Source organism: Meles meles, chromosome 5 (assembly GCF_922984935.1).
Source record: "Meles meles chromosome 5, mMelMel3.1 paternal haplotype, whole genome shotgun sequence".
Lineage (NCBI taxonomy): Eukaryota > Metazoa > Chordata > Mammalia > Carnivora > Mustelidae > Meles > Meles meles.
Window position 1 is genome coordinate 137145908 of NC_060070.1, and position 22711 is coordinate 137168618.

Genomic DNA, 22711 nt, shown 5'->3' on the forward strand with positions numbered 1-22711 from the left:
TGGATGAACAAATGTTACATCTCCTCCAGTGTGTATACCTAGACACTTTTTCTGTGACCTTTCCTATAAACCTTCCAGTTAACTACCCCCATTTTCTTCTTAAAAACCATTTAAAATCTCCCTCAGTTCCAAAGCAAAGTCTTTCCAAATCAGACTTTATAAAAGCACTAAATTCGCCATTTTTACGTACAGGAAGTCCTTCCTGTTCTAAGAGCTGAACACACAGCCCTGTTACTGTAGAAGACAGATAGGAAAGGTCTGGAGAGGCAGGACGCACAGCCCTTCCCCATCCTCTCCACCCCACCTCAGAGCCCGTTTTGTATTTCTAAAAGGTCCTAGGAGGAGCCCCTTGGTGATAGAAAAGGGTGGGTCGACATTTAGGGAGGGCAGGCAGAAAAGATTCTGGAAATCCACATAATTCCCCACTCACCTCTGCTATCTCAGGAGATCCTAAGAAGAGCATAGTGGTGAACTCATTCCTAAAGAAAATACTAAAATAAATGGGAGACAAGGTACCTTCTCTTTCTCTCCTCTTCATGCATTTCTGCCACCATTCCTTTTCTTTCCAGAATACCAGAGTTAGATTTTGCTCATTTACATGTCTTAGCCACAGAGAAGCCTGAGCTAGCAAGTAAAGGTTTAAGTGGGTATTTCCTTTGTGCTAATGAACTAACAATTCACATTTCAGTTATCCTCTAAGACAGGTTCCAAAGTAGTTATGGGGGTGGGGGTGGGCGGGGGAGGGTCTTCTGTTCTGTTCTCCATCTTCCTTGTCATCCTTAACGTTTGGTTCTGAAGGTTTTATATTGCGGTTTCCAGAACACAAATGAAAACCTAAAGGATCAACATAAATAAAATAAAACTTTATTTTTAATAATAAAATTAATGTTTCTAGTAAGGAAAAGATAGTATGTCATTCTTTTAGCAGTACAAACAATATTTTATCCAAAAGAATACATTGGGTTTTATTGTGTCATTTGTCTGAATACAGACTCCGTGGAATATCGAAATGATACCCTGCTCTGAACTCCAAGTTGAAAGTAAGTTTTTATTATACTTGAGGGAAACAGTGGGTTCAGCTGCTTATTGCAAGGAGCAATTGCCAAGGGAGAGTTAAACTCAATTACTGTAACCATACTGAATAAAAAATACTGCCAAGAACAAAAATACGCCTGGGTAAAGACAGCCACTGAATAAAAAAAAATCGACATAAAGCGTATCAAATATTTATTTATCTGGGCAACAAAGGACTATGATACATTGACAGGCATGGAAACTACGCCAGCACAACTCAATACAATACAACTCGAACTGCTTCCAAAATGGCCAGTGAAAATACAGAATACCAGGTGGTCCCAAATGTTTGAAGTTTTTTGAACAAAAAGAGAGAGCGAGAAAGAGAGAGACAGAGTGTGGGGGTGGGGGAATCCCTTACCCTTGGTTTAAAGACAATACTCATTTATTGCTCAAATGATGCTTTCAAGGGAGGACAGTGAAATAAAATAAACTTTTTTTTTTTTCTCCCCACAGTACATAGAAGGGGTTTCAAACCACTCAAGTTTAAAAATCTTTCCAGGGTCCGATATCAACTTTTTTCTTTCAGTTCAATGAAATGCTAAATGTCATACTAATTATATATAAAATTTTATTTTACTTTTTAAAATTCTGTTCAGCTGTTTCATTGTCTTCTTTAACATGCTACAACAGGGCTAAATTCATGAACCCCAGAGGGGGGAAAAAAAAATCCCCCAAACCTTGAATTTCTAAATAAGTACCATGAACCACATGAAGAACTAATAGGGAAGATTCAAAACCCACTAAACAAGAGGTAAACAAGATCACCAGATAAATAAAAAAAAAAAAGAGAGGCTTAAAACAGACTCACCATATTTACAATTCCCATTAAATTACACATAAATAAATATATACAGAGACGTGAACACGGATTCCCTTATATAACTGTGAATCGTGTTGCCAGAGAAAGTTCAAGTTGGTCGCTTTACCTTGGAGAGGAAAAAACTTCTACAACTGAAGACATGACATGGAACTTCGTGTATTTGTGTTCAAGTTTATTCACAATACTGATAAAAATGTCATTTTCCTTTACGCCTTTTTTTTTAAAGTATGGCTACAATCGGAAGTATGTAAGGGAAGGTGGTGATTCAGTCCCATGAAGCGCATATAGTATTTTTTTATTTTTATGTTATTATTATTATTTATTTTTTTTTTAGAAAAAAATTTTTTTAGCTTTTTTGTGGTGGTGGTGGTTGTTGAGTTGTTGGGTTGTGTTTTTTTTTTAAAAAATCGTTCACAAACTTGGACAGAACTTTTCTTTGCTGGCTCCTCGGCCTGTTCTGTTCTCTTAGGCTCCACAGGAGGGCAAAGGGGAGTTGGTGCCGACGGGGGACTTGGAGGCTGGGGGTCCAGTCAGCAGGTGCTGTCCCACTGACGGCAGAGAGTCCCCGGGCATCTGGGGGGCTGAAGGTGGTGGCGGTGGTGGCGGCAGCATCAGCAATAGCAGCAGTGGGGGAGGGGGCGGGGTGCTGGTCCCGGAGCTGTCACCTGCCTGCGGCGGTAGGGGGCTGGAGACTGGGTGGGTGGGCTCGCCGGACTGGTGAGGACAGCCTCACTTTCTGTGTTTCTCCTCTTTGTCACTGCTTTTGGCGCTGTTGTCCGTGTGGCTGTTGGGGTTGTTGCTGAGGTACATTTTGTCCATGGCCTTGAGGGCCTCGGTGAGATAGTTCTGCAGGGCCGTGACCGCGGCGCACACCGCTGGGCTGCCGAAGCCGTGGGAGATGAGGTTGAAGTGGGTCAAGCAGCTCTGGATGCCAGGCTCCAGGATGGGGTTGGGCCGCGAGTTCCCCAGGGGAGATCGGTCCTGAGCCAGCAGGTCAGTGAACTCTTTGCATATCTGTCTGTAGCACAAGTGAAGCAGAGAGAAAGAGGGGGGTGGGGGGCAGGGAGAGAGAGAGTTGAGGCTCCCCTGTGGGCAGCATGAGCAGCGAAGAGAAAACCTTTCTCCCTGCAGTTACCTCCACCGGAATCCCGTGAACCTTGACCTGACCCAAGGCCCCAGAGACAGACTTGGAGTGGGTGGGGGGTGCACAAGACAGAAGACCCAGTCACCCCTCCATGTCCACTGAATGTGGCCCTTCCTACCTTCACAAATTCTCCCTCTCTCACTCCCCAGCTACCCCTAACGGCTAGCCCCCTTCTTTCTCACTCACACCAAACACCCCTGACACAGAGAAACATTCCACATGTTTAGAAGAGAAACAAAGGAGGAGGAGAGGGATGAGGAGTCAGAAACAAAAGCATTTCCCAATAGCCAATAGCCAGCAGCCATGAGTTGTCCTGCTCAAAATATCAGAGAGACCTGCTTCCTGCTCTGTTCTAGAGAGACCTCAGTGGGTGGGATGAAATCCTACAAATCAGGTTGGATGCAGACAGAAAGGCAAACTTTTCTTGGGATTACTGTGCCTTTAAATAAATGCACAAAAAAGCGGTTACTTGGGGACAATGCAGACTTGATACTGAGAGCCAGCTCAGAGAGACAGACAGACAGAGTGCCAGGGACAGAGAGAGCTCAAGCAGGCTCCCAGCCCCAGTCTGAGAGGCAGGGATAGATCTCAAGACCCTGAGATCATGACCTGAGCTAAAATCCAGAGTGGGACGCTTACCCAGCTGAGCCACCCAGGTGCCCCTCAGACTGATTTTTGAGAATAAATAGATGCTTCAATTTCAATTTCCCATTCTGAGGGAAAATTGTGAACACAGGTGTGCTTAGGAAGCTAAGGGAAGAGAAAAAGTTGAAATCTCAAGAAAGGGTCTTGAGAAGTAGGAAATACAGACAGCAGAGGCCTGTACACCGGAAGCTGTCTGTGAATCTGGGAAGCAAGGCCTAGGTGGGGCCTTCCTGGAACAGCAGCAGTCTGGAGGGGATGGGGGTACTGGTATGAGGCAGGTGGGGAAGAGGGAGAATGGGGGAGCACTGGCAGGCCAGCTGATGTCCCCAGGCCAGACACTGTCCCACCTGAGGCCTCAGCCTCTGCCCTCTGGTTCCAAGCCCTCCTGTGACATCAACTTTGATAATTAAGGGCTTCCAAACAAGCCTTTTAATTTCCAGAAAACATATCAAAACAGTCATTTTCTTTTCACACACCACCTGGAGAAGCCTATTCAGCCCAAGCACTGATGGGAATATAACTTGGGCCCTTCTGAAACCTATTTGACATCTCGCCTGTAGGCTAAAACTTGTGGGCTGTGTGTGTGTGTGCCTGTGAGAGAGACAGAGACAGAGAGAGAGACTTTCCAGGAGGGAGGTGGAAGAAAGGCAAGAAATGGGATAAGGGATTAAGCCGGAAACTAGGACAACTTCTGGCTTGCACATTTTGCAGGCCACTGCTTAATCCTTGCTCTCGGAGAACATATTGATAGGAGACAAAAACTGATACAAGCAAGCCTGTTACCCGTTTACAGACTCAAGGCTGGTCTTTCTAAAACAACATAGTCACCAAACCACACTCAGCTTCCATCAAACCCCTACCGTACTCCACCCCCATACACACTTTTTTTTTTGTTTTAACTGAAAAGGGGGAGCAGAAGAGAGGATAAGAATGGGAGCACACGAAGAATCCCACCTACGCTTCCCCTTGAAGGTTGAGTATGGATTCTAAGACTGCGCTGGTAACTTCAATTATTTACGATAACAAAGCTGATTAACACCAAACGAAGAGAGGAGGCAAGTGTGACCAGAAACGATTCTGGTTGTTTCTCTCGACAGTAAGACACAGAGACCCCGGAGAGGTAAGGTAAATGCCTTACTTTGTAGCCAGAAGCATGTTTTTTCTTGTCACTTGCTCATTGGGATCGGAATGTTGTCGGTTGAGAAATTCAGCTACTGCTTTGGCAGGAAATTCAGTTTCACACACGTACCCAAAGTCCCGGGCTAGGTGGACTGCTTCTCCTGGCAGGAGGCGAGAGGGGAGGTGAGCGCAAGAGAATGAAAAGAGTTGAGGTCAGATTTTCCTCCCAACACTCTTATTTTCTTAACCCAGATGTTTAAGAAAACACAAACTACTTGTTTTCCCGTTTCAGGCATTTTATTTCCTTCTCTGTAGGATCTGGCAGATGAATTTATCAGGAAAAATGGCCACTTGTCCCAGTAAAGCCTAGATGACTTGAAAATGTAAATCCCATCCGCCACCCTCCTGTCCCATCCCCCACCCACCCTGATCCCTGATGACATTCCCCCAACTTCTCTTTTAAAATGTTCCTTGTATTCCAACCTCACACCTATCAACACATTCATAAATGATATTCATAATTACTCGCTGAGTTTTTCTGCAAGGGGAACAACTGAAGGTTTACATTTTAACTTGATCGCATATAATTATCTGTTCATCCAAACCGATTAACCAAGAGGATTTGAGGGTCACTCCACTGAGTCTGTCTGTGTTGTTGATTTTCGAATCTTTGGTTTTAATTTCCTGAACCAGTTGGTTTTTACTGCAGGGCTTCCTGCCATTAGCTCCAGCTCCGGAAGAACGCATGCGCCAATTAGAGCATCAAAGCCCTTTCTGCAGAGCTTGTTTCCATAAAATGGAGCGGATCACAAACAATAACAGTTCTCCAGAAACTGCCTCCCTGGAACAGGACTCAACCCCCAAGCTCATGCACACTCTCACACTACACCCAAAGCCACTTCGACCATTTCCTTTGCGCTTAATTCTTTTGGGGTATGCATAGTGGGTTCTGTATGTACTCATGGTATTTCTAATGCAAAGCTACTGTTGTTGCGCTTCTGGCCCCAAAGAACTGCTTATTGTTTAACAGTTATATTATCATCTTTAACGCTGTTCACAGATTGCCTCCTGGGAGTCCTCAAATGCATGATTTTAAACTTTGCTACAGTTCTTTATAAAGCTGGAACCCAAATTCCACTGTGATCTATCTCCTCAACTGTAAGGTGTAAAGAAGACAAAATACCTTCTTTAAATATAAATGGTAGTTTTGATATCTACCTGATCATTTAAGTGTCTTTCTTTTTCCACCGGCAGTAGACATTTCCAACACAACACAAAGGAAAACGCAAGACAGCTTAGACATTCCTTCTAACACATCTAAACTTAAGCCAATTTACTATTAGAAGAACTTAAAAGGAATCCAGAGGAAGTAGGATTGTGAGTGGATTCTGATGACAGTGTATCTAGAGCACCGAGTGAGAACAGGGGTAGCTTTTGTTTTAAAGGGGTTGGAAGCTTTGTGTGTGTATGTTAAAAACTGCCATGAGGAACTTTCTGCAAGGCTTGTTTTTCTTTTTTCTTTCCTAGCCCAACAATTCAAAATCCAAGATTGCTCACTTTTCTTCCCCTCCACTAGAGAAGCACAATTAAGTAATAGATAAGGGAGCATATGTTTGGAAAACAAAAACCTAAAAGGGCATATAACCCTGAGCTTTCAGGACGGTCTTAAATCAGGATGCAGGTCAAAGATTCCCAAATTAATTCAGGAAGTAATGGTCACGCATTTCTCAAACGCAGATGTCAGAATAGCTTAAGTGATTTACTGCTGAGCTCTGTGGAGGAGACAGGAACTTGGAGAGAATATGCAGTTCTTAAATTTTCACTTTGTTTAGGTCAGAATTGGGTTCAGGGAGGTGGAATTTTATGGCAAAGGGGAAGAAGAAAGGAGGACAGGAGTAAGTGCAAATAGTTTTTTGACGTGCCAGGATTCTGTTCCCTTCCAGCTCTATTTGCCAGAAAAAAAAAAAAAAAAAATGAAACTGCCTAACTGACACAAAATACAACCAAACATCTGGCCACAGAGTATTATCCATTTTCCCAGAAGACAGTTCCCTTCTTGTTAGCAAGTGGACTCGCTTACCCTCCACTAGTGATGTGAGCAGGGTGACATTGGCAGCTTTACGTCTCCCTGCTGGCAGATTTAATCCTATTTTGTCCAGTTTTTCTCTTAAAGATCTTCCTCCATTTTTAGACTTCGCCCTGTTTCACAAATATATGCAAGAAAGGGATTTAGAAAATATTGGGTGGCTCTGAGTTACAGTATAGTCACTTTGACAACCTCCTAACATGTGCTTTTTAAAATTAGGAATCATGGCCCCGAGATACTTAAGGGAGGGAAAGCTAGGAAGGAATGGTAGGGAAAGATCATGGGAGACAAAGGCTAAACAGTAAAGCACCCCCTGTGTTCAGTTATTCCTGCAGCCCTGATGGCAGGTTGGAAGGTTTTGATTCCCCAACTCTCTAAAGAAGAACCACAAACAAACAAACACCGTTCTCATCTCTGAGGTTTGAGGTATTTTTGAGTTCAACTGATTACTATGTATTTTCCCTGTTGTTACAATCACACAAATCCCAATGGGGTCTTTAAATTGTCTTTGCAAGAACCGCTGTTAGGCTGTTCAGGGTAACCAAAGTTATCATCACTCTCACGTTTCCTGCTCTGGCTTTAACCCCAATGGGAAATTCATTTTACCAACTCTTTACATGCCATGTCAGTAGCCTAACTGGAAATGTCAAAAGCGGGTATCGGCCTTTAAAAATTTCACTGATTTCAGAGACAATGGAGGTGGTTCTAAATAGATGTCTAAATAGACTCCCATAATCAGAAAGTGGTTAAGATAAATTGTTTAAATAAAACAGCAAATTAATTAATTTCAGATTTTATTCCCTACTCAAGTGCTCTTTAATTGTGTGGATTAGATTATACTCCCCTAGGTAAACAGTCTCCAATACTGGGGGTGGGGGAAGGGGAGGAAAAAGCAGAGGGCGGTTTCAGATCTGTCAGAGAAAGATTACAAAAGGAAGCCAAAATGACTGTGAAGGAGGAAGAAAACACTGGAAAAGCTGATGTCCGAAACCTCCCAAAAATGGTTTTACACGCTTTGTGTGGAACATGCCCATCAGAGCAGGGCTATGGGTCCACTGATGAAAAATAAATAAACGGCAAACTGTGAAGTTCTTGGTCTACTTAAAAAAAAAAAAAAAAAAAAAAAAGGAAAGAAAAGATAAAAAGATCATCTGGGAAAGTTCAACCCAACACCCACCACTCACAAAGTTGGGTGGAACCCTAAGAGGGCGAAGCCCAAAGGAAGGAGAAACCTGCCCTGAGGGAAGGTGCTTCACCTCGCAGACCCTTATCAAATCTTATCTAGGAAACGAAACATTCCGACCTCACAGGGCTGAGACGTGTATCCCCAGCCACGTATGTAACATGCACTGGTGGGTAACGACTACACATAATGCACGTACACGTGTCATGCGTGCTGACTGGAGCACGTCGCTGGCAGCAGTACCTGGGAACCACTAATGTGAGCGCCTTAGGCACTGGGAGTCGTCGTCTGGCCAGAGGTGATGGTGATGGGGGTAGGAGGGGGGGGGGCTGGGTGGCGGACTCAAGAGAAAGCCAATGTCATCTACTTAAAACCCTACTCAAGGGACGGTGGTTTACCTTCGGAGACCCTACACGGAGGTAAAGCAAAGTAAGGCGCCTGAGAGGAAGTTTTCCAGGGCGTGCAAGGTGTACGCGAGGAGGGAAAAGGCGGCTACACGGCGCCCCGCCGCTGTAGCAGCCGGGACTGAACCCGCGGTGCAGTGCGCTGCGCGTGCGCGCGAGGAGTTGGGTTGGGGGCGGAGGGCCCGGGGAGCGCGCTGCGGCGGCGGACCCGAGCGCGCGCCAGAACCTCGAGCGCGCGAGAAGGCTGCGGAGAGCGCAGGCGCGCGCCGCCTCATCCCGCCCCTAGCTCCCACCCACTCCGTTTTACGCCCTTTTCCCCGCCCCTTTCTTTTCCCGCGAAGGGAGGGCCGTGGCGCGAGGCCCTTCTGCGTCGCCGCCCAAGCGCAGGCGCAGTGTTTCCCCGGGCCGCGGGGCGGGGCGGGCAGGGCGGTGCCGGGCCTCACCTCCGCAGCACTCCGCCCAGCAGCGAAGCGTTGAGACACTCCGGCGGTGAGAGGCGCCGCTGTACTTCCGCTACCGTGACCTTGTACTTCGAGGTGGAGCTGAGGAGCGAGAGACGACCCGGAACTGAACAGAAGACTTCGTTGGGGTTCACGACGCCGCCGAAGAGGTTGTCCTTGTTTATGGGGATGGCGGAGACGGCGTTGCTGTTGGACTTGGACAGGGACACGGGGCCTGCGGAGACAGACGGGGAAGCTGCGTGTGGGCGTCGGGGGTCCCTCCCAAGTCCTGCCCGAGCCCGGCTCTCGTACCGGCTTGCGCCGCAACCCCCACTTTCCTTCCAGCCCTGAAAAATCCTGTGGTTCCTTTCCCCCGCCTTCTGTCCTATTCCCTGCTGTATTCCCGTTCTGGGGATCAAGCCTCATCCCCTCGGCGCACCCCGCCCGGCGGCCGGAAGGCGCCCACACCTCGCCCCACCAGCTAGGACTGTGCTTCTGCCTAAACCCTTTCCTGTTAGCCGTCAGGGTGCTGTCTAGAAATGGTAGTGAAATTGTGACCCTCAGGGCGCCCATCCGAGGAGAGGTAGTACCGGTATAGGGTGCAGGGGAGGGGATTACGTTTGCACACCGAGAGCAAGCTACGTGTACTTTGGAGGTATTGTGGGGTGGGGAGTTCAGTGTTGGGGAGAAATTGTTGTAAAGATCAGCAGAGAGTTTAGATGGCTGAAGTGGCCTGTATGTGAACATTTCCGCTAAGGCACCAAGCTGGGAGGTGGTGGATTCTCTGGTCAACACACACGGCAGGCAAGTGCCCCATCCTTTTGATAAATAGGCCCTTTCCTACGTTTAGTTTTAAAAAGGACCGTTTAGAAATGCATTCCACAGTCCCATATTGAACTGGGAGAGAAGAAGGATAAACAGGCCTATACCATAGGCTCTATCAATGCCCTTCTGTTGAGCAGAGTTAATATCCTTGTCTGCTTGAGTGTCTTCATTGGCAAGTGGAGAGGATATATTCTTACTAGGCAAAAATCACAAGCTCTTCCTTGTCGGCCCCACCATAGAAAAAAATTCAAGACCAGGAAAAAGTGTACTACCATGTTACATTTCTCAAACACTGGTATAATTCAGATGCATTCACAATTATTTACGTACTGTATGCATTTGTATTTTAAAATTCCACAAGGAGACATATATAATAATATGCATACATTCTCAGTGTTCCTCCCTCCTTAATGGGGATATTCTAGACGTATGGGGAGGTGGGGGGCTCTAGGTTTTGGATAGATCACTTGTGACATTAATAGCTCTGGGGAGGCTAATAGAGACAATAGGAGTTAAACGAACTCTTGAGAGATTACTAATAAAAGAGCCAATTATCATGTCGACTTGGAAAGAGCATCTCTTAAGATTTATCCCTTGCACATCTAATTTGACGTGACAAAGACTTCACAGATGCAAAAATGAAACTTTAAACTAGCTAACAATATACTGATTGGGGTTAGAAATGAGAACAGTTTTATATAGCATCGTCCTCTGGTGGTGCCTAGAATCCTGCAATGTAACATTGCTACCATAACAACAACAACAAAAAGCTGCTGTGCATAGCATTTAATCCAGTAAACTTTATTTCTACTCACTAACCACAATACAAATTACAAATCCAACCAAATCACTTGACACTTTTTAAAAACAATTTCTGCTCTGAACAATTATGCTAATAATCCTGACATCTTCAAGATGCTAATTTTAACCAAAAGCCAAATTTTTGTTAACCTAATTCACAAAGTTTAAAAACCCTTAAACAGCTAATGAGAAATTAAATTGAAGAACATGAAAGTTTTTTTCTTCCTCTGCTAAGGAGTGGTACAAAAGACACAACTCTCATACTGATGTTGAATTATTCGCACTATTTTAGAATTATATACTTCTTAATACTCATGGCCATTTACACAACGGATTAACTAAACTATTAAACCATTTCAAAATTGAAATGCCACTTCCAAATCAGTTCAACTATTACACATTTCATGTGTCTGTCTAGATATCATTAAACTAAATTAAATGGTCAAATCATGAACAAAGCTAGCCTGTTGCCATTACTAACATACTGAAAGCCGATCATTTAAAGCATGGCTGTTCTATGCCATCTATTTGCTAATTCTGAGCCTTTAGGAAATCCTATTTGAAAAAAATAAATACAGCTCTGAGAGTTCTTTTAAATAGCACTATGCCTGTAAGGACATGCCTGGAATGTAGAAGGAAATGGCTTACCTTTCTTAATTACAGTTTGATCTGGGATGTTAATACCCGGGTCTTCTACATGCTGCAACAAAAGGATACACATGGATGTAAGTGTGTAATCAAAACAAAAGGAAATGAATATTCTGTGCAAGATGGGGGGAGGGGAAGGTGTAGAATCAAAATTTCCCCCTCCTGTATAGTGACATTTATATATAAACATCTCATCTTGGCTTATTGGAATTTGAGGCTTTGGAACTCAAGAGGTTTCACTGCACACCCATGGCCAATTTCTCCTCCCCCAGCAAATAATCCATGTTTGAAGGAGATGGGGCTGGGGAATAAAACTTTCTTTGGAAATTAAACCAAGTTTTGGAGCACCTAATCTTTCTCACAAAGTCAGTTTCACCTTTAAAAATGCACCTAGCTTTAGTTTGGCGCCTCAGCGTCTTCGGACTTTAGCGGTTCCAGTGTTCAGGCAGCAAAAGCCACGGAAACACAATAGAAATGACAGGCGGGAGTAACAGGGGAGTGTTATAAGCATTTTAGGTAATGTGATAAAAAGCAAAGGCGTATACACACCTTCACTTATGGAAAACTAAAAATAATTTTTAAAGACGATTACAGCCTAAACTGGGTATGAGAAACAAATATGAACACGACTAAAACAAAAGCAAAAACCTGTGAGGGTATTTTTCGCCCTGTTGTCCAGCAGCGGGTTTGTTGGTGTGGGTTTTTTTTTTTTCTTCTCTCTCTCTCTCTCCTTTTTTTTTTTTTTTTTTACAGATGGATGGGTATACGTGTGTGCTAGAGTCAAAACGTGATTAGAAAGTAAAATGAAATCATGTTTTCTAATGCAGAAACTGACAGGCAATATAATGTCTGGCTGTGTTTACAAATTAGCACCAGGGCTGCTGAGATAGAAGATTTCGCAATCGTTACCAAACACAGGCATTACCATTTAAAAAACTATTACTTCCTTCTCTAGTCTTTGTCCAACAATAATACTGATTCGAACATTTTCCATTCTGTCTTGGATTTATGCTCCTGTTAATTGTGCCTGATCGCAATGATTCCGGGTGGATGGTACTAAGTTGCTTTATTACAGGTTTTATTATACTCAATGCTCTCATTTGTAACTTGCCTAAAGTGCTTCTGGATGTAAGTATAATTAAATTGAGAAATGTTCAGAAATGACTACTGCTGCAGTTCTTGTGTTTTAACTATATGGGGAAATATGATCCCTTTATGCATGCACCCTAAACCCATAAAGTAAATGTAGTGTGGCATAATACTTTTATTTGTGTTATTTCTAGACCTTGTCCATACAGGGAAGACTGTTAAGTTTAAAACCCCACTGAGATATTAATGATTAAATAATTTTCACCATCAATTTGATTTTCTTAAATATTTAGCAGTCATTCTTATTAAAGGTTAACTGTTGTAGCAATGGGAAAATTGAAAACAACCCTTTTCCTGACCCAAATTCCTTTGAAAGAATTTTTTTCTTAATAGGTGGGGGAGGGTGGGGAAGAGCAGCAACTGGGTTTCCTTGTTTTTATTTATCTTTTGGTTAATTTCTCCTACTGACTAATTTCACCACAAAAAGTGACTATACAGGTGTTAAGAATTCACACCAGCCACTTTGGAATTTTTGCAAAGTAGAGCAATTCTAATTCACAGTAATTCCAAAGGACTGCAGTGCATTTTGCAATTCAAATATGTCCAAAGAGCAGGTTAGAAAAAGGATTCAGAGACTCTTTGGGAAGGGAAACTGAAATGATCACAACTCCCAGGTTTCTTTTTAATTGCTTTTTCTCAACTACTGCTCCTCTTATTTTACTTTCAAGAAATGCACTGTTTAATGTCAGTTTCCAAAAACATTTATGAACACAGACATACACACAATGCTTTCTAAACCCCACAATGGATCAAGTGCCTGCTTTCCTTCTTTCCATGCAAGGCTGCTGAACATAACCAACAAATTTCAGTGATTAACTGGGCCAAATGAGAGCTGTAATAAATTTTCTATTTTCCTATGTAACTTAAATAATGTTTTAAATTCACCAAGCAAGCAGGTAAGTTCATCTGACCATTTTCTTTGCAATCTAATGCAGTAATCATTAAACTGTCAACGGACATATTGCTGCAATATTTGATGCACTAATTTGAAATAGCATTTTAGTAAAAATCACATCCAGATACATTTCCTCTCCAAAGAAAAGCAGCATTAACAGAGCCTTTACAGCTTTAATAAAATTATTGGCTCATTCTAATTCCATTTCAGGAGGGTTGTGAGGAAACCATAAATACGTAGAATTGAAACAGAGATGCTGGTTTAAATTTAATTTCAGAAAGTATTTTCAAATTATCAATAGCCTGGTTTACACTGCAAACATTAGCAAACAGTAAATGTGCTAATACCATGCTTATTCAGAAATCGTTTTAAACTGCATTTATCGATAACTGGATTAGAACTCAAATAATGTATTGCTCAATAGTCTCAAAACATTTAATTTAATATAAGGGGTAGCAGGTTCTGATAGGAGTTGGGAACCCAGCTAATGATTTATGAGGTCAGCACTTAGCACCCCTAGGAGGAGAAGGAGGCTTCATTTTAATGTCCCTCTGCTCCGATTTGCTACTTAACTATTCTTTAATCAGGGTAAGCTACACACAGAACTTTTAGACATCACTAGTGCTTATGAAATCCGGTAGAAATAATTTTCTTAATATGTTGTTCACACTTTATTTTAAACTGCTAGGGTATTTAATGAGTTCTTTTGGTTGAATTTAACATCTTTTCCAGGACAGGGATAAATCCCCCACGCCAGACGCAGCGGTGGAATTAGATCCTCTCCCAATCGAAACAGTTTACTGTCCTGGAGAGGGGCAGATATTGTTAATGGTGACATTCATCTGATTTATTTCTGTGTCGGTGGAAATGGTAATGCAGGCATTGTTTGAAGGAGCTCCAGGAACCATTGTTCTAGGGCTATAACTCTCAACTACTTTTTAATTTTTTAATTCGGTCGTTTATGTGGGTTCTCCAAGTGTCCGCCCAAAAAATAAAATGGAATTTTGAAAAAGTGAATGCCACTGAGGGAAACCCCAGGCCACAGTCTGTGTGTCCTGATTAATCTTCTCTGGGGGCGAGTGAGCAGGGGCTGCGTTCTCCCTCGCGCCGCCCGCGCGGCCTCTTACCGGGACGTCCTCGATGGCGTGAGGTAAGGAGTGGATCGGGAGGTCTCCGAGTCCTGAGCTAAGCCCGTGTGGGCCGTGCAGGAGGTCTTCGTGCCGCCGGTAGTCCCTGCGAGGATCCAGGCCCGAAAGCTGGTGGGGCAGCCCCCGGTGCGTGTGCAGGAGCCCCGACTCCTGGCTCTGCCTCTGGCCGGGCCAGCCCGGGTGCTGCGGCTGCGGCTGGGCGTGCAAGGGGTTCAGGCTGTAGGGGTCGTTGACGTGGGAGTAAGGATCTTGCGACTGGGGGTAGATAGGCTGGTAGGGCGGGGGGAAGTAGGGGGGCTGGAAGTCGGCATTGGGGGTGTGGGACAGCGGCGGGGCGCTCGTGTAGGGAGATTGACCTACAGTGCCCAGCTGGGGCAACCGCGCCGTCCCGTTGCTGGTGCCGTCGTGGCGGTCCTGAGAGAGAGAAGAAGAAGAAAGGGGAAAGAACAAGAAATCAGGCGTCGAGTTACATCTGCCCACTCTAAATCCACTCCGCAAGACTGAGTAGGAAACCGTTCATTCCCGTCTGCAGGCCGCCGAAAGAAATGAGCTCTAAGTTGTTCATTTCGGTATCCCAGAAGTGAAACGGGCTTCTTCCAAAATCGCAGGAAATTAGATCGTGCAAATGTGGGGGCATAAGAGGCTCTGTTCAGGCGTTTCTTTCAAAGTTGGGGGCGGGGGGGAGAGGGGAAGATAGAAAAAGGCCTCCCAGAATACAGCCCGTTAAGCTGCAGCGTGAAACCTCCCTTAAGCAAAATTAAAATTCCTGCTAAATATTGAACAGTAGAAGCGGCCTTTTCTTTTTCCCCCGGATTTGAACCTGCCTGCCACTGCGTTACTGTTTAGCCTGTTCCATTTATTTGGGGGGGGGGAAATCATACACATTCAAAGACAATTACCATTTTCATGACTATTTAAGTAGAAACATTTCGTAGAGGGGCTGTAAGGAAAGCACACCTTTAAATTACCAGCTTAAAGAAGGTTTTAACTGCAGGATGGGTTTGTCTTTTCCGCTTTCTCAGTTAGGAGCCTTTTTCTCAATAGGGTCGATTTACGATATGGATGGGGAGAGGGGGAACGTCAAGTCAACGTTTAAAATAGAAAGATTCAGCCTTATTGGGTTTAAAAGAGAGAGGTGCAACCCGGCGCGGAGGCTCCCGCCCCTTGCACCCCAGCCCCAAAGGGCAGAAGAAACGCCAGACTTTATGTTCCTCTATTGCAATTCGCTTGCCAAACAAGCGAACAGAGTTGATTCCAGGGGGTGCGAACCCTGGGAGGTTCAGCCCCGGCCCCGAGGGCAGGGGACACACCGGGCAGCGTTTATCCTGCATATGGATTAAGCATCAAACGTTGAGAACACCTCGGGAACAAGTGAAGACGCAAAGAAATAAGGATGAACGTGGCGAGGAACACGCCTGGGGAAGTAGCGGCGAGGTAGGTCTGCGCGCCGGGAGAGATCGAGCGGGGGGCGGGGGGTAATGCATTCGATTAAAGAATGAAAAAAGCGAGAGGAAAGAGGGAAAGAGCGAAATGCAAATGGAAAAAGGGGTGCCCTGAAGGAAACCTGAGCGCGAAACCCGAGGTTGGTGCAGCTCCGCAGCACCAGGTTTCCAGAAGAGAATTGCTAAGGAAACAGGGATGGGGGTGGGGATGGGACTCACCATAGCTGAAAAACTGTGAACTAACATCTGCGAAGAGTCTGGGGTAACGAGTCAGGGTGGAAAAAAACAAGCAAGCCTGGAGAGCCCGGCTGCCCCGCTGCCCGAGCGCGCCCCACACAAAAGGCGCCGAGAGCCCCGCGCCACCCAGGACTCCAGTCACGGCGCAGACACTCCCCCGAGCGCTGGAGCCCCGCTCTGGTCCATCCGAACTTGAACCACCGATTCGAGCGGCGCCTTCAGCTGGTCGAACCCACGGTCTCTATCCTGCCGTGATCGGTTATGATTCAAAGTTCCTTAAAAAATGAAAAACCCCAAAAAAAGGAAAAAGAAAAAAGTGTGTGTGTGTGTGTCTGTGTGTATGTGCGTGTTCCTTAATCCGTGTCTCCCCTCTTTTCTTAGCGGCGGCTTCGCTTGAGCTTCTAATAACCGCGCTGGGCAGCGTTCCTGGAGCCTCCTAATAGCAGATATTCATGACTATTAATATTACACGAATACTTAATAAGGGAAGAATGCCTGGAAATCGAGCGTGAAGCGGAGAGGCAACTCGCGCCGGAGCCGGCTCTCAATGCAGTCCATTGACGGGAGCCTCAGTGTAGCAAATCGGAGGTGGGGAGAGGGAGCGCGAGAGACAAAAAGCGGGCGAGAGAGGGAGCGGGCGAGCGCGCGGGGGGCCGCGGCGCGGCGTCTGGCGAATCACAGGGAAGGGGCAACATTTTAAAAGGTTGCAGGGCATGCAAAAGTGAAAGAGAAAGAGGGAGCGAGGGAAACCGAGGGAGGGAGCGCAGAGAGGGAGAATGTGTCTGCGTGCGTGTGTGAGAAAGAAAGTGTGGGTGAGAGAGTGGAGCCCAGAGTGGGGAGCGAGGAGGGAGGGAAGGAGGGAGAGCCCGAGAGGAGGAAGGGAGGGAAAGAGGGAGGGAGGAAAGGAGGGGGAGGGGGCCGAGCCGGAGCGCAAGGAGGGGGAGGCCGAGGGGAAGGGGGAGGGGGAGAGGAAGCGAGCGAGTACAATCAGACCTAAAAGGCTGGGGCAGACCTCGGGATACCGTGGGGGCCGCGCGTCGCGGGCAGGAGCTGCCGGGGACCGCGTCCGAGCATTCATCGGGCTCTCGGCGCGGGAGGTGCTGCCCGGCCCTCTCCGGCCGCGGGCTCCTCCGCTCCGCAGCCGGGCCTGGGACTCGGGATTCGGCTGCCGGCCGCCGCGCCGCTCTTCCATCGGCGCCCCGCCCGGGACCGGCCCGCCCGCCCGCTCCACCGGCCCTCGCCTCGGCCGCCGCTCCAGCTTCCCTCGGACAGCCCGGGCCGTTCGTTCTGCTGCAGCTGCCGCCCCGCCCTCAGCTCTCCGGGGCAGGGGTTCGGGGAGGGAGAGCCGGGACGCGGTCCGGGGCGCGCAGAGACGCTAGGCGGCCCAGCCCGGGCGCCGCTGGCATGGGCTCCCGGCTCCCGGCGCAAACCCGTCCGACTGGCTGGGCCACTCCCGCCCGGCGCCCCCACCCCCCAATCCGCTGACACGGCTCGCTCTCTCCCAGCGCGGCAAGGCTGCCGCCGCTGCCAGTCCGCCCGCTGGGTTGTCAGAACAAGCGGCACCTCGCCTCCTGCGTGTCCCTGCAGAGCCCCGACATAATTAGACAGCCCTGAGCCGGCTCGGAAACCCGAAATCCCTGCTCCGGCGCTCGCCCACCGCAGTCAAAGTTGCTAAAACAGCCCTCACTGTGTTTTCTCTCTCTCTCTCTCTCTCTCTCTCTCTCTCTCGTTGCCTCACTTACACACACATTCACACGCGCCCCCACAGGGTCCCTCAAGTTCTTTGCCTCCCACTTAGGTCTCATAGGCGCCCAGCGCCGTGCAGAGGTTCGAACCCCGCACGCCACGCCGAGGGCTTGGCACCCAGAGCTAGGTTTCGGCCTCCGCGAAGGTGAAATGCTCGAGCCTCGGGCCACAGCCCTTGCGGGGACAATTCACCTGCGGAGACTGAGGAGCTAACTCGGACCAGTTCGCGGAGCACCCCGCCCCCGCCCCCCGCCCCCCGCCACGGGCCTGAAAACAAAGCGGCTAGTGTGCCCTGTGGTCTCTGCGCCCCGCACAGTGCACAGCAGGAGCCCCCAGAGAAGAGCCCGTCCCCGCGGGATGTCACCCTGTGCCCCATGGGGTGAGGGGAAGGCGAAAAGGAAGAGCCCGGGAAAGGAGAAAGATTTTAAAATAGTCGACGGAGAGGAGAGGGGGAAGGGAACCAGTGACACACCGTTCACACAAACCCGGGTTCTGATTTCAAGTGAAGACGAGCCCCACGCTGCTGAGCCCGCACAGACCTCTGCTCCAGACATTTCCAGCTCCAAATGCCAAAGAGAAAGAAAGGAACAGAGAAGGAAAAATAGCAAAAGCCGGGACTACCACCTATTTAGGTAATAATCGGCCTCGCCCCCCTCCCCCTCCTGTGACTCCTCCGCTTATTTCAGCGGGGGTTGTGAAGGAGTTGGGGGCAGCGGCAGCCAGGCCGGTTCCCAGCACCTCCCGCGGGCGGGCCAGTGGTGCTGGGGCTTCCCCGGCTGCCCTAAGAAGCCGAGCTCCGGAGACCCTGGGTTTTAAAATGGGCTCCAAAGAGGCGCGTTCCACCCGCGCCTCGGGCTCCGCGCACCGGAGGTCGTGTGCAGCCGGGTCAGGATTCCCACGGTCACTCAGCCGACCGCCCGGCGGCTTCAGGGCCCGCAGCTTGAGGACCCGGCAACCAGGCGGCTCCACGCGGTGCAGCCCTCCCACTTCCACCCCAGGGATGCTCTCAAAGTATCTCTCAGAGGGAGAAGGTGCTTAGAACTTCTTCAGCAACACAGATACCCGGAGCGAGCCCCGCAGCAATTTGGGAGAGGGGCGCTTCCAGACTGAACCCGATAACTGGGAGGTGCAACACAGCTCAGAGAGAAGTGTGCGGGCGCCTTCTCCAAACAGAAAAGACCCTTCTTTTTTAGAAAGGAGGAGGAGGAAGATAAGAAGGAAAGGGAAAAAATGAATAAATAAAAGAAGGAATATTAAAGATTGGAGAGGATTTAAGGAGGGAAATGGTTTCTTCTCCTTCCTTTCCCTTCCTGGTGACTCGGCCCCCCAGAACCTCGCTCGAGACACACGCAGGGTGCACAGACGCGTGCCCAATTGCCAGCAACTGCCTCAAAAACCCAGGCTCGTCTTTCCACTCTTAAGCAGTCCCAAAACTGACCAGGGAATAGAAGGGGGGAAAGTGGGACACGAGCTTCCAAGGAGGAAAATGGAAGAAGACAGCGTCCACATCCTTCCTCTCCAGCTTCTCCCCTGAGTTCTTAGGGCGAATTGGAGAGGCGGGCGCTGCGTTGGGGAAAGTTTGTCCCACCCGCATTTCGCAGCTGGCTGCGAGGGAAGGAGGAGGAGCGGGAAGGTAGAGCTCGGAGCCTGCGGCCGCAAGGATAGCCAGCGCCGCGCTTACCTCGCAGTCTTCGTACTTGATATTATCCGTCAGTTTCCAAAGCATTTTCATGGATCGGCGTGAACGGATTTGCCCCCTTCTCCGCCTCGCACCCAAGTGGAGCTACTCTCTGGGTAAGCGCAAAGTGTCGGCTGCCGGCGGTGAGCGCAGGAGGAGGAGGAGGAGGTCGAGGAGGAGGAGGAGGAGGAGGGCGAGGGCGAGGAGGAGGAGGAGGAGGGCAAAAAGGAGGAGGAGGAGGAGGGCGAGGAGGAGGAGGGCGAGGAGGAGGAGGGCGAGGAGGAGGAGGGTGAGGAGGAGGGAGGAGGCGAGAAGGGAAAGAGCTCCCGTGTGCGCTCGGAGATCTCCCTCTAATGGTAGAAACTTTTCCCTTTTCCAGCTCTTTACCAACAGCCTAATCGCCTCATTAGCATATCAACAATAGTCCAATTGCTCGCCAGCACCGCAATCTGCGGCCGGCCGCTCCGACCCAGGTATAAAGGCCTCTCCGAGCGGCGAACTTGCTCCTAGAGCGCACGCCTGCCTGTGAGCCGAGGAAATCTCCCCTGAGACCAGCCGCGCGCCCCGGTCCCAGCCACCCCCGGTCACCGCCGCCGCGCCATTCCGCCCCTCTCCTCTTCCTTTCCGTCTCCTCCTCGAGGGAGATGTCCTCCGCAAAAACCAGGCACGGTGCAGGGTCCAAGCGGCTGCGCCTGGGGCTCGGCTTTCACCACCTCTCCCTCACCCCTGCCTGCGCTAACCGCGCTGTCCTTTCGGCCCCGTCCAATTTTATTAGAAATTATTATCCCTTTCGCAATTAAATATAATCATCAAACCAAGACCGGCAAAGTCACTCCAGGATTTCTGCCCAACAAGAGATCGCCTCCGCTCGCGGCAGCCACCACCTCGGGCCGCAGCGCCTTGGGAGTTTTATTGGCTTTGCTCTTACCCCCTCCATCCCCTCCCCCCCCAGGTTGAGAATTTTGCCAAACAGCTCCAGTCGCTCGGCTGGGGTTTGCGATCCTTTAATTGCCGCGTGTAAAATAAAAATTGTACCCCGAAGAGGTTAGTTGACAGCTCCGGGGGTTAAATGATTTTCCTCTCATTTGTATGAAGCTAGGGCTGACTGATAATTCAACGTGGTGTTGGGGCTAAGGGTTTCGTAGGTGCGATGTGGACAAAATACAGAACTACGGAGACTCACAGTTGCTCCTGGAGTTGTGCGGAAATACCGACATGTGTGCTTCGTGTCATGCATGCATCAAAATAAATCGCTGGGAACCAACTCTTCGCTGTGCTAATCTGCTCCAGTTTTCCCAAGATCCCCCTTTTTAATTAAAGCAGGGAGAGTTCCTTCATGATTTGGTGATGTTACTAAAGCAGGCGCGCTTGCCGCGCAGTGCCCGGCTGACGCGGAACCCGGAGGCCCCGGGGCCACCCCCTGGTCCAGGTTGGCCACTCCAGGCTTTCCCCACTCCACACAGGGACCGGCTTGCCCCAGCGGGGCTTTATAGATGTTTTCCTTCTGTTTTGGCGAATTGTTTTAAAGAAGAAATTAAAAAGAAAGACGTGATGTAATCTTTCGAAATACAGAGTAATTAATTTTTCTGGTCAAACTTCTCATTTGTCCTCCATAAAAAAAGTTTTTGTGTGTCTTTCTCTCTCTTGAATACTGCAAACTCACCAACAGTAGGTCTGCCTCAGAGTTGCTCTAGGAACGACTTCTGATTCCATCTAGGCCTGTCTTTTGCAAATCTCCAGGCCTCCCAGGTCTCCTAAGTGTGTCCTTGCAGAGGGGGTAAAGGGTGTTGCAAATCCAAGCTCTTCTTAACAGGTGGAAGGCGGGCAAGAGGAGGGAGGACCTCCCCCCCTCCCCATTTGCTGAGGGCAATTTCTCCTTCCGGATGGCCGCAGCAAATTCCCCAAGCCAGGCAGAGTAGGCCAGAGGCCCTCCCAAAAGTTAGAGAAATGACTCGAGCTGGAAGGGGGATTTAGAGCATGAGGGACACCCTCCTCCGGCCCTGTCCTGCACTCCTTTCCCCCACCTGCACACTATCACAGTTCTCTGACTGAACACAGCCCGAGGTTAAGCGCCACGCTCCACCTGGAAAACGGTCAACTTCCAGCACTCGCACCACTCACCCTGAGGGGCTGCCCCAGGGCCCGCCACCCAGTGCAGTGGCTTGAAGTCGGGAGATGGAACGCTGCGAGCATTTACACCTTCCCAGCAAGTGGCCACAGCCTCAGAGCGAGAGCTGTAGGCCAAATCCTAGGCCTGGGAGCGTGGGATTTTTACACCCTCAGACGTCGCCGCACTGTGCTTAAGGAAACTTCAAGTTTCGCTTTCTTTCAGATTGTGGGCTGGGGAAGGCATTCAAGGCCCTTTATCTTCTCCGTCCATCCCCCGCTTGCTGACCGACACCCTGCAGATTTCTGGCTCCGCACCCTCTAGGGCTGCTAAACTGTTGTTGTATTCCTGCCGAGGGTGCCTTTGAGGTGCAGATTAGGGCCTGTGGGCTCTGCGCCAACGCCGGAATTCTGGGCCTTGAAGAAAGGCCCAGGCGAGTGCCCCAGTAGATCCTGGAGCGAGGGGAGCCGCATTTGTGGGAACGTCATTACCAGGACAAGTCTCTTCATTGCATGTCAATGCTCCGTCCCCACCAGCACCCCAGGGCAATAGTGCCAGGCCTGGGGCTAGAGGTGGGGGGTCCAGGCCTGAAGTGGGAGCGTGAAGAGGCCGTTGGAGGGAAAAATGAGTATCAGTGTGAGACAGAGACACTGGCAGAAACAAAGAGACAGCAAGGGGTCTGAGTAACTCTTCTCTGGTCCTCACCACTCAGTGGGACCCGAGGGCCCAAAAAGGTCAAGCCTGAAGGATCCAGCCCCTCCAGGCCCCAAATCCACGTGCCCCACCCGAGAGGCAGGCTTCCCACCACTTGCCAAACTGTGAGCCCGTGGGAGCCAGGCAGAGGGTTCACTCCTTTCCCCTCTCGGCCATATTCTCACTGCACCCGAATGGTAGGCCCTTTGGAGCCTCAGACCCAGGATGATCCTGTGCTACTGGTGCCTTCTCAGACCCAAGGAGTTCGGCTGGGAGGTCCACTGGGTTTGTGGAGAAAACTGCAAGGACCTCAGCCCAAGACCTCCACCAGTCTACACCCTCCAGAGAAAAGAAGGAAGAAGGGCCCTGAGGCCCACTGGGGCAAGGGAGGGAAAGGTATGGATTCCCAACATTTGTGTTTGGT

The 22711-nt window shown here is 48.8% G+C and overlaps 1 protein-coding gene across 2 annotated transcripts; it reads right to left on the reverse strand.

The window, feature by feature from the left end:
- Positions 1–1226: 1226 nt before the first annotated feature.
- TFAP2A (transcription factor AP-2 alpha) lies at positions 1227–19597 on the reverse strand. 2 transcript variants are annotated; one of them, XM_046005655.1, is made up of 7 exons: positions 19491–19597; positions 14364–14798; positions 11193–11244; positions 8922–9153; positions 6886–7004; positions 4825–4966; positions 1227–2915 (listed from the first exon to the last, which is right to left on the reverse strand). In XM_046005655.1, exons 1-7 carry the CDS (start codon positions 19539–19541, stop codon positions 2627–2629), a joined length of 1320 nt encoding a protein of 439 aa, XP_045861611.1. In that variant the 5' UTR covers positions 19542–19597; the 3' UTR covers positions 1227–2626. The 2 variants fall into 2 exon arrangements, with proteins under 2 accessions (XP_045861611.1, XP_045861610.1); XM_046005654.1 differs by lacking the exon at positions 19491–19597 and adding an exon at positions 17076–17255.
- Between the last annotated feature and the right edge of the window lie 3114 nt (positions 19598–22711).

Bases quoted from the DNA above. Each gene is read 5' to 3' on its own strand.
- TFAP2A (XM_046005654.1), bottom strand. From the start codon at position 17,255: ATGGAAGAGCGGCGCGGCGGCCGGCAGCCGAATCCCGAGTCCCAGGCC. The intron at 7,005-8,921 runs GTGAGGCCCGGC...TTTGTGAAACAG, and splicing joins CTGGGCGGAGTGCTGCGGAG to GGCGAAGTCTAAAAATGGAG. The intron at 2,916-4,824 runs GTAAGGCATTTA...CTTGTGCTACAG, and splicing joins AACATGCTTCTGGCTACAAA to ACAGATATGCAAAGAGTTCA.